Consider the following 12,066-nt stretch of genomic DNA (forward strand, 5'->3'; position numbering starts at 1 on the left):
TAACTGTGCGGTTGCAAGGTTGGAACCCCTGAGCTGACAAGGTGAAAATCTGTCGTTCTGCCCCTGAACAAGGCAGTTAACCCACAGTTCCTAGGCAGTCATTGAAAATAAGAATGTGTTCTTAACTGACTTGCCTAGTTAAATAAAATAAAAATACATATATATATATATTTTTTTTAATAATCGGAAATCGGCGCCCAAAAATACAGATTTCTGATTGTTATGAAAACTCGAAATCGGCCCTGTATCAACATGTATCAACATGTTTGACCATGACAGTTTACAGTCCAGGGTTACTCCAAGCAGTTTAGTCACCTCAGCTTGCTCAATTTCCACATTATTTATTGCAAGATTTAGTTGAGGTTTAGGGTTTAGTGAACGATTTGTCCTAAATACAAGGCTTTTCGTTTTTGAAATATTTAGGACTAACTTATTCCTTGCCACCCATTCTGAAACTAACTGCAGCTCTTTGTTAAGTGTTCCAGTGATTTCACTCGCTGTAGTAGCTGACATGTATAGTGTTGAGTCATTCGCATACATAGACACACTGGCTTTACTCAAAACACCTTCACCTAAAACACAAGGCCAAATCTACACTGGAGTTGCTTACCAAGAAGACCGTGAAGGTTCTGGAGAGGCTGAGTTACAGTTGTGATTTAAATCTGCTTGAAAATCTACACCAAGACCTGGAAATGGTTGTCTAGCAATGATCAACAACCAATTTGAAACAGCTTGAAGAACATTGAAATGAATAACGTGCAAATGTTACACAATCCAGGTGTGTAAGTCTCTTAGAGAGTTACCCAGAAAGACCCGCAGCTGTTATTACTGCAAAAGGTGATTCTAACATGTATTGACTCATAGGTTTGAATAATTATCTATTCAAGATAGTGTTTAATTTTTCATTAATCTTTTACAAATGTTAGAATTTTTCTTCCACGTTGAGCCAAATTATTTCAGGTTTTGGTTTTCTGGAATGTTTGTATTTAAATGTGTCTCTGATATACACTGACCGTACAAAACATTAGGATAACCTGCTCTTTCCATGACAGACTGACAAGGTGAATTGTTAAATCCACTTCAAAATCAGTGTAGATGAAGGGGAGGAGACCGTTTAAAGAAAGATGTTTAAGCCTTGAGAACAGACAATGGATTGTGTGTATGCGCCATTCAGAGGGTGAACAGGCAAGACAAAAGATTTAAGTGTCTTTGAACGGGGTGCAGTTGTAGGTGCCGGGCACACCGGTTTGAGTGTGTCAAGAACTGCAACGGTGCTGGGTTTTTCACGCTCAAAAATGTCCTGTGTGTATCAAGAATGGTTACACCCAAAGGACATCCAGCCAACTTGACAACTGTGTGAAGCAGTGCAGTCAACATAGGCCAGCATCCCTATTGAACGCTTTCAACACCTTGTAGAGACTATGCCCAGATGAATTGAGGATGTTCTGAGGGCAAAAGAGGGTGCAACTCAATATAAGAAAGGTGTTTCTAATGCTTCGTACACTCAGTGTATATGACACTTTCATTGATCCGTCTCCCCTTACAGCTCCTTTTTGGAGTACTACCCATAAGCAACCCCTGTCAAGAATTCAGTCTGACACTGTTGCCTGTATCACAGTTATGTAAAAGCAATAGTGTGAAATCAGACAGGACTTCCTCATTACTAAAGGGACACAGCAGGGGCGACTGTAAACTCAGTAACACGCATGGGGTTACGTTATGGGGGCTGCACCCAGGGGGTAAGGTGTTTGTTGTGACAGTCACCTGGTGTACAACTAGCGATGCTGACAAATAACCAGAGATGGGAGTTTAATGATTTTGCTCGTAATGTGCTCCAAAACACCCCTGAAATTTCAGAGAGCGCCTTCTGTCTGACTTGAAGGCCACTTTTTCTATACGATTTCAATTTGATGGAGAGCAGTTGAAAGACGAATCAAGCAAAAGTGAGTTTCTTCCAACCTCTTCAGCAGTGAGAAACACTGGTGTTAGAACCAACCCAGATCTTTATGAGGCTTTTGAAGTGAGGGATAGTTTGTAACTTCTTGTGTTCATTTCCCCCCCACAATTCACAGCAACCAGGGCAGTGATCTCAAGTGGATATTATCAGAAAATGGCTTTGTAGTAATAAAAGTCTTAACCGCTAGTCTAAAGTAACTAGTCTTAAAAAGATCAATAAGGACTATTTTATCTCACCAAGGGGAAAATAAATTGATTGTATCTGGACTATAGACTAGTGCATAGATATTGAACCACAAGACTGAATGAAATTAACCTGCAGTTTAAAAATACATAAAAACAAGACAACCCCTTGAGATAGTCTTGCTGACTTACAAAACAATGCAAAACCTTTCAAGCACAACCCATGCTTTTCGACATAGGTTTTCACGGCCTACACGTGCGAGGAAAGGAGGAGTGATAGAGTAAAAAGGGGGGGCAGAAGGAGGGAGAGAGAGGGGGGGTATTTGTCTTCTGTGTGCGCGGCGCAGACGCAGGGGTTGTGCTGTTCATTTAATGCAAGGTTAGGCAGGCATCGCTGATGAATGGACTGTCGACAGGAGAACAAAAGCAGGAGCTCCATCATACACACCCACACACACATTCTCTCCCTCACACGTGGTCCACGCGCAGGGCAGAAGTTACCAATAGGCAAAGATCTAAGATTAGGCGCCTCTAAAATCCTAACATTAACCCATAAGGGGGAAAACACGAAACTGGCCAGTGTCTATGGAAAATTTCTTCCAACTCCCGCAGTCTGCCCACTATCCACAATACTCCTTTGCAATACTGGTCAAACACAGACACCCAAGGGCCACCCTTAACACCTGTCACCAGAGATTCTGTTAATGGTCACATTTTCAGTCAAATGCTCAGTCACTTACACAGATTTGAAGGAAAAATTACATGGCCATTTTTTTTTTTAATACAAGATAATTAACACAAAATAACTAAAAACATTGATTTAAATGACTGTTTTTAGCCCAATCATATCATTTTTTGTTTCACTTTTCTCATTGCACTAGGCTCTAAACCTAGAACAGGTCATCCACATTCCAAGAAAAGGAACAAATAAAAAAGGTGGATATGTTCAATTATGTGGCCGAGAAAAGAAGAAAATGTTTACAAATTCCATTAGATCCACGGGGCCGACCAAGAGCAGAAGCAGATAATAACCAGCTATTGATTAACTTTTGAAATAGTGGAGAGAGACACTGCACAATGCTCTCAGAAATACAATGGGCCACCAAAGACAAATCACTTGCCGGAGTCCACCAGGGCTATTTCTGCTCTCTGTTCTCTCTCTGTGTGTTGCTTCGCAAATGGCACCCTTCATAGTGCACTGCGTTTGACCAGAGCCCTATGCCGATCAGTCTGTGAGCTTCCCAGAGGAGGGGTAGACAAAGAGCCGCGGTGTGAGTGCCTGCCAGCACAGTACAGAATAGACTAGATGATAGGTGGATGACAGTTCACCGTACAGAGTGAACTATCATCCACCCCCTGCCTAGTGCCTAAGATTGGTTACGGAAAATATGTAAAATGCTTAAAAAGAATCAACTATACCATGGTTATCACTATCAGTCCAGGTTTATCAGGTGTGTTAGAGCTGTTAGTGTTAGATTCTTTATTTGGATACTCCTTTTGGTTATAATGTTTATTTTTATTCTGCCCCCCAACAACCCCATACACACAAAGCACGTTGAGAGGCTCAGGGTCAGCCACATTTCAGCACACCTCGATGTAGAGACATTTTGGGTTTAAGTGCCTTGCTCAAGGGCACATGACGGTGGTTTGTACTCGGGCAAGAGACAGATAAGAGAAAGCAGTTCCCAGTAGGCATGAAATTGCACAGAACGCTTCTAAATGGGGAGGCAATACCTGAACTTGTCCTATAAGAGCACTCAATTTCTGCTGGAAAATGCCAAGTTGTGCCATATTGAACATGACGCAAATCCACCACCACCCCACTGTAGAGTTTTGACCTGATTAGTAATTGGAGAAGGCACCAAAATGTGCATATTTAACATAAAGATTAAATATGCATTAAATGTTTATATTTAAGGTACAGAAGGAACACACCACATATGTAATAAGATCTCCCTTGTGTGACAAACTCTCTTCACATGTGATGCATGTAGTCAGCCACACCTGGGGATCAGGAGGATTGTCTATCCATCACACTGGTGTACCACCCACCTCACCCTTCCTAGCCAATTAGCTGGCCCCATTTATCACCACACCTGTGATCAATCCTCACCGCTGACAGCCTTGATTAACTCAGAAGATTGAGTTAGGTGTGTGTGTGCGCGTGCGTGTGCGTGTGTGTGTGCGCACGACTCACTGTGCAGTCCGTGCTGTCTGTTATCTTTAGGCAGAAGTCTGATGCAAACTCCAGCTCAGAGAGAGACACTGCGTTACAATCGATCCCCTGAGGAGAGGAGTCCACAAACAAAAGATCAATGCACACACTTTCACAACAAACCAGGAAATTATAACACGCTTTTGGTCTTATCAAGCAAGAAACAGAAGAACAGTGAAGTATCAGCGATACAAGACAACTAAGCACTTGTACTAAAGATGACTGCTTTCCCCTGTTCTTGAGTACAATTCACCAAAAACAGAATACTTGCCAAAACAAGAGGTTAGAGTCCCCAACAAAGGACGTACATACCTAAAAAAGTACAACAACTAGGGACGGTTTTATACCCCTTTTCAATTTCACCTTCTAAAGCACATTCCTTAACATTCTGAGAGGAAAAAAGCAATAACTGTTTGAACAGGGATTTGCAATTCCCTGAGAGACAGGCTCTTAATTTTACTCCGTTCCGACCATCCTTAATGGAATGTTATTGGATCGTATCAGAGTGAGGCAATGGATGGAAATCCATGCAATTTGGGCCAAGGGGGAGCTGTCCATTTTTCACTAAAGGGGAGAAATTATCGATTAGAGGATTCAAATTATATTATTTCACCTGCTCCGCTCGTTCATCATGGGAGAGACATGGAAAAGAACATGCTACTTCACAAAATGGAGGATGGGTAGAGGAAGGAGCGTCCATGGAAAAGACAGAGAATGATAAAAATGGTTTAAAAAAAGGTATCCATGCTCTCATTTGTGTGTGTGATATAGAAAGTCCATTAGGAAATGCAATGTGTGTGTATATGGTGTATGTAAGTGCATGATCTGTGAGGATGATTGTGCTTGTAATGTGTGTGTTGTACTCTCCCTGCAGTGTTTGTGTATGTGTAGTCTCTCTGTGGTGTGTGTGTGTGTGTGTGTGTTTTCTCCATCAGCTCAGTGAGTGCCTCTCCATCTGCAGGGGGGACAGAGTAATGAAGTTTCCGAAAGAGGAACTTAAACAAGGATTAGACTTATCAATCACCCAGCACTAGAGCACTGCCACACACAACAACCTGCCTCCAGGGACCTCTCTCTCCCTCTACGACTAACTCTCTTTCCCTCGCTCGGTATTCACCCTCTACACCCACTCTATTTCTGTAACCTTTTTCCTTTCTCTATACCTTGAGTGTGTATATACCTGTATGACTGCAGGTTTAGAGATGAGTGTGTCTGGTTTGAGGACCTGCACCACGGCCTCTGGCACCACGGCCCTCTTCATGCACGCCATCTTGAACCCGTATACGTCATCCCAGAATGCAATGCGGTCCTGGTGCTTCTCCGTGTCGCCCACTGCCGCCAGGCTGATGGTGCAACGATCAGGGTAGACTAAAAAGAGAGTAAGATGTATGGACAGACTGAACATAAGAGGAGAAGAGTGATATAGGGGATATGGGATAGGGATATGCATTTGAAATGATTTCACTATTCGAATATCATGATTTTTTTTCAATTCGGAAAAATAAATAAATATATACAAATAAATAAATCCTCTACTCTCATCACCAATCACATCACTAGCCTTAGAGCGTAGGACTAGTAACCGAAAGGTTGCAAGTTCAAATCCCCGAGCTGACAAGGTACAAATCTGTCGTTCTGCCCCTGAACAGGCATTTAACCCACAGTTCCTAGGCAGTCATTGAAAATAAGAATTTGTTCTTAACTGACTTGCCTAGTAAAATAAAGCTAAAATAAACAGCAGACATTGTGCAGTTGTTTTCAGGGTGTTATATCTGTAGTTTTTTAACTAACAGTAGACTAGGCTAACAGTAACAATGAAAGATAAGTCTGCTGTCGCCATCATAGAACTGAGTGATTTGCATTGATCTGTTTCTTGTGTTGTGGACCCTCTGTTGGTTCGTACCTGTACCAGGCTAATTGCTATTTGAAGTGGAGAAAATGCGCTGTGATAGTAAAATGCCTTTTCATGTAAAACGCAACCCATAAGCCATAGCCCATGAGATAGAAAATGAGCTTGAAAATAAAACAATCACTCCTGATATTCAATTAACCATGCCCATCCCTATTAGGGAGGGTGGAGATATATGGCCAAGTCCGGATACCCGTGCTTGCATACTAAATAGTAGGTTGTTTGGGTACACAACGTTTCAAAAATGTTTTACACTTTAAAATGCCAGGATGCCATACTCATTTCGTCTTTTAATATAGTATGAATTTGCTGCATCGCCTTGAGGAAGAAAATCATATTTTCAGACCAACATGTGTTTGACAACAGCTGACAATCATATAAGGGGACAGGCCGTACCAAAACGAACAAATGGCTAAAAACAAAGTAATTGCGCATTCTCAATATGGTTGAGCCTAGTATGTTGATATTTGTTGCATACTGCATATATTTTACCAAACATTACATTCTAAATAGTATCTAACAGTATCAGTACACAGTATGTAGTTTTAGTAAGTAGCATGCAAGATAGATTTCAGACACAGCTTCAGTCGACGGTGGAGATGACCACCACAGTGTGTGATCAAAGATGACAGAAAGCTAAAGGCACATTTATATTGGTCAGACACTGGGCGACTGTCGCTTATATATGAATTAAGAGTTCTGAGGAGTCTGGCTTTGAGTTGGACGCCTTTTCCCCCTGATTCCACTGCTGAATCTGAATTCCTGACTTGCTATCAACACTGCAGTTGTGTGCATGCCCGGGACCTTTAAATGAAATGTTAGTTGTTTGTGTGCACCTTACTGTGAAATGCTAACTTACAAGCCCTTAAACACAATGCAGTTCAAGAAATAGAGTTAAGAAAATATGTACTAAATAAACTAAAGTAAAAAAATAATAATAATAATTACAGGTTAGGTTAGTCCAGATCATTTGTAAAGTGACTATGCATAGATAATAAACAGGGAGTGTCACGTTCGTCGTATGGATCGGACCAAGGTGCAGCGTGGTATGCGTACATTCTTCTTTATTTAAAGAATGAACACTGAACAAACTAACAAAATAACAAAATAAATCGTGAAGCTATGAAAACGAGTGCTGACAGGCAACTACACATAGACAAGATCCCACAAACACCAAAGGGAAATGGCTACCTAAATATGATCCCCCATCAGAGACAACGACAGCTGCCTCTGATTGGGAACCATATCAGGCCCCCATAGACATACAAATCACCTAGACCTACAAAAACCCTAGACATACAAAAAACCCTTAGACAATACAAAAACTAGCGTACCCACCCTAGTCACACCCTGACTTAACCAAAATATAAAGAAAACAGAGATATCTCCGGAACTGTCGCCGGAAGCTCTGGACTGGGAACTGTCGCCGGAAGCTCTGGACTGACCTAACCAAGATATCTCAGGTCAGGGCGTGACAGTACCCCCACCCCAAAAGGTGCGGACTCCCGGCTGCAAACCTGAACCTATAGGGGAGGGTCGGGATGGGCATCTACCCTTGGTGGCGGCTCCGGTTCTGGACGCAGCCTCCCCTCTTTACGCTGATCCCTCCACCTTTGTAGAACCGGATCGTGGATCATCGCCGGAGGCTCTAGGGACCGTCACCGGAGACCCTGGACTGGGGACCGTTGCCAGAGGTTCCGGACTGTGGCCCGTCGCCGGAAGCCCTGGACTGGGAACTGTCGCCGGAAGCCCTGGACTGGGAACTGTCGCCGGAAGCCCTGGACTGGGAACTGTCGCCGGAAGCCCTGGACTGGGAACTGTCGCCGGAAGCCCTGGACTGGGAACTGTCGCCGGAAGCCCTGGACTGGGAACTGTCGCCGGAAGCCCTGGACTGGGAACTGTCGCCGGAAGCCCTGGACTGGGAACTGTCGCCGGAAGCCCTGGACTGGGAACTGTCGCCGGAAGCCCTGGACTGGGAACTGTCGCCGGAAGCCCTGGACTGGGAACTGTCACCGGAAGCTCTGGACTCTGGAGGCGCACTGGAGGTCTGGTGCATGGTGCCGGGACACTGGTGGTAGTGGCCTGGTGACACGCATCTCAGGGCGAGTACGGGGAGCAGGCACAGGACGTACTGGACTGTGGAGGCGCACTGGAGATCTGGAGCGTAGAGCTGGCACAAGTGAGCATCCTGGCTGGATGCTCACTTGAGCCCGGCAAGTGCGGGGCGCTGGCAAAGGATGCAGTGGGCTGTGCAGACGCACCGGAGACACAGTACGCAGAGCTGGCGCAGGATATCCTGGTGCAGGATATCCTGGTCCAAGGAGGTGTAATGGAGGCCAGGAGCGCTGAGCCGGCACCATCCTTCCTGGCTGGGTGCCCATTCTAGCCCGGCAAATGCGAGGATCTGGAATAGAGCACACCGGGCTATGAATGCGAACTGGAGACACTGTGCGCATCACTGCGTAACACGGTGTCTGACCAGTCACATGCTCCCCACGGTAAGCACGAGGAGTTGGCTCAGGTCTCCAACCTGACTCAGCCAATCTCCCCCTGTGCCACCAAAACATTTTTTAATGGGGCTGCCTCTCGTGCTTGTCTCGTTGGTACAACTCCTCATAATATCCCCGTTCCACTTTCGCTGCCTCTATCTCTTCCTTAGGACGGCGATACTCCCCAGCCTGCATCCAGGGTCCTGCTCCATTCAAAATCTCCTCCCAGGTCCATTCCTCCTGAACACGCTGCTTGGTCCATTTTTGGTGGGATCTTCTGTCACGTTCGTTATAAAGATCGGACCAAGGCGCAGCGTGGTATGAGTACATTCTTCTTTATTTAAAGAATGAACACTGAACAAACTAACAAAATAACAAACTGAAACGTGAAGCTATAAAAACAAGTGCTGACAGGCAACTACACATAGACAAGATCCCACAAACACCAAAGGGAAATGGATACCTAAATATGATCCCCAATCAGAGACAACGATAAACAGCAGCCTCTTATTGGGAACCATATCAGAGTCACACCCTGACCTAACCAAAATATAAAGAAAACAGAGATATCTTAGGTCAGGGCGTGACCGGGAGTAGCAGCAGTATAAAAACAAAAAGGGGGGGGGGGTCAATGTAAACAGTCCAGGTGGCCATTTGATTAATTGTTCAGCAGTCTTATGGCTTAGAGGTAGTCTGACAAATCTTTGGGCCTTCCTCTGACACAAAATAGTATATAGGTCCTAGATGTCAGTAAGCTTGGCCCCAGTGATGTACTGGGCCGTACGCACTACCCTCTGTAACGCCTAACGGTCAGCAGTTGCCACACCAGGCAGTGATGCAACCAATCAGGATGCTATTGATGGTGCAGCTGTAGAACGTTTTGAGGATCTCGGGACCCATGACAAATCTTTTCAGTCTCCTGAGGGGGAAAAAGGTGTTGTCGTGCCCTCTTCAAGACTTTCTTGGTGTGTTTGGACCATTATAGTTCGTTGGCGATATGGACACCAAGGAACTTGAAACGCTCCACTAGAGCCCCGTCGATGTTAATTGGGGCCTGTACGGCCCGCCTTTTCCACAATCAGCTCCTGTCTTGCTCATGTTGAGGAAGAGGTTGTTGTCCTGGCACCACACGGCCAGGTCTCTGATGACCTCCTTATAGGCTGTCTCGTCGTTGTCGGTGATCAGGCCTACCACTGTTGTGTCATCAGCAAACTTAATGATGGTGTTGGGAGTCGTGCTTGGCCACACAGTCATGGGTGAACAGGGAGTATAGGAGGGGAAGAGGGGCCCCAATGTTGAGGATCAGCTTGGCAGATGTGTTGTTGCGTACCTTTACCACCTGGGAGTGGGCCGTCAGGAAGTCCAGGATCCAGTCGTAGAGGGAGGTGTTTAGTCCCAGGTTCCTTGGCTTAGTGATGAGCTTTGTGGGCACTATGGTGTTGAACGCTGAGCTGTAGTCAATGAACAGCATTCTCACATAGGTGTTCCTTTTGTCCAGGTAGGAAAGGACAGTGTGGAGTGCGATTGAAAATGCATCATCTCTGGATGTGTTGGGGCGGTATGCGAATTTGAGTGGGTCTAGGGTTTACACCACAGTAGTGTTGATGTGAGCCATGACCAGCCTTTCAGAGCATTTCATGGCTACCGACGTGAGTGCTACTGGGGGGTTATCATTTAAGCAGCTTACCTTCGCTTAATTGGGCACAGGTACTATGGTGGTTTGTTTGAAACACGTAGGTATTACAAACTCGGTCAGGGAGAGCTTGAAAATCCAAGTGAAGACACTTGCCAGTTGGTCCGTGCATGCCTTGAGTACATGTCCTGGTAATCTATCTGGCCCCTCGGCTTTCGTAATGTTGACCTGTTTAGAAAACTTACTCAGGATCGGTGTCCCTTCCACGGGACAGTTGCGCTAACGTAGGCTAATGCGATTAGCATGAGGTTGTAAGTAACAAGAACATTTCCCAGCACATAGACATATCTGATATTGGCAGAAAGCTTACATTCTTGTTAATCTAACTTCACTGTCCAATTTAAGGTAGCTATTACAGTGAAAGAATACCATGCTACTGTTTGAACATGAAAAGTTACTAATAAACAAATTAGGCACATTTGGGCAGTCGTGACACAAAATTTTGAACAGAAATGCAATGGTTCATTGGATCAGTCTAAAACTTTGCACATACACTGCTGTAGTCAGTGCTAAATCATCACCCGTTTGGCGAAGTAGGCTGTGATTCGATGAGAAATGAACAGGCACCGCATCGATTACATGCAACGCAGAATACACTAGATAAACTAGTAATATCATCAGCCATGTGTAGTTAACTAGTGATTATGTGAAGATTGATTGTTTTTATAAGTTTATTGCTAGCTAGCAACTTATCTTGGCTTCTTGCTGCCCTTGCGTAAGAGGTAGTCAGCCTGCCACACAGGCTCCTCGTGGAGTGCAATGTAAGGCAGGTGGTTAGAGCGTTGGACTAGTAACCGGAAGGTTGCAAAAACGAATCCCCGAGGCTGACAAGGTAAAAAATCTGTCGTTCTGCCCCTGAACATGGCAGTTAACGCACAGTTTCTAGGCCGTCATTGAAAGTAAGAATGTGTTCTTAACTGACTTGCCTCATTAAATAAAGGTGTAAAAAAATATATTTTAAAAATATCGGCCAAATCGGTGTCCAAAAATACCGATTTCCGATTGTTATGAAAAATTGAAATCGGCCCAAATTAAATCGGCCATTCAGATTAAATCGGTCGACCTCTACTTAAAAGTATTTTCTTTCAAATAATATCAAGAACATGCATATCCTTGATGCCTGAGTTACAGCAGTTAGATTTGGGTATGTCATTTTAGACAAAAATTGTAAACAAAGGGGCAGATCCTTCCTCTTGCTCAGTTGTGCACTTGGGCCTCCCACTCTTTCTATTCTGGTTAGAGCCAGTTTGCGCTGTTCTGTGAAGGGAGTTAGAAACAGCGTATATCTTCAGTTTCTTGAAAATTCCCCCATGGAATAGCCTTCATTTCTCAGTTCTCAGTTTCAGAAGAATGTTCTTTGTTTTTGGCCATTTTGAGCCTGTAATCGAACCCACAAATGCTGATTCTCCAGATACTCAACTAGTCTAAAGAAGGCCAGTTTGTTGCTTCTTTAATCAGGACAACAGTTTTCAGCTTTGCTAACATAATTACAAAAGGGTTTTCTTATGATCAATTAACCTTTTAAAATGATAAACTTGGATTAGCTAACACAACGTGCCATTAGGTCACAGGAGTGATGGTTGCTGATAATGGGCCTCTGTACGCCTACGTAGATATTCCC

At 44.3% G+C, this 12,066-nt stretch overlaps 1 protein-coding gene across 4 annotated transcripts in view; it reads right to left on the bottom strand.

Moving 5' to 3' along the window:
- Positions 1-12,066, bottom strand: part of prmt3 (protein arginine methyltransferase 3) — a 100,968-nt gene that overhangs the window by 45,486 nt on the left and 43,416 nt on the right. For all 4 annotated transcript variants that reach the window (XM_035786481.2, XM_035786482.2, XM_035786484.2 and 1 more), the window contains exons 12-13: positions 5,535-5,722; positions 4,337-4,423 (exon numbers count right to left, since the gene is read on the bottom strand). In XM_035786481.2, the coding sequence (XP_035642374.1) occupies positions 4,337-4,423; positions 5,535-5,722 (275 nt within the window). The remainder of the gene's footprint in view (positions 1-4,336; positions 4,424-5,534; positions 5,723-12,066) is intronic.

This window comes from Oncorhynchus keta, chromosome 14, assembly GCF_023373465.1.
Source record: "Oncorhynchus keta strain PuntledgeMale-10-30-2019 chromosome 14, Oket_V2, whole genome shotgun sequence".
In the NCBI taxonomy this organism is placed as follows: Eukaryota; Metazoa; Chordata; class Actinopteri; order Salmoniformes; family Salmonidae; genus Oncorhynchus; species Oncorhynchus keta.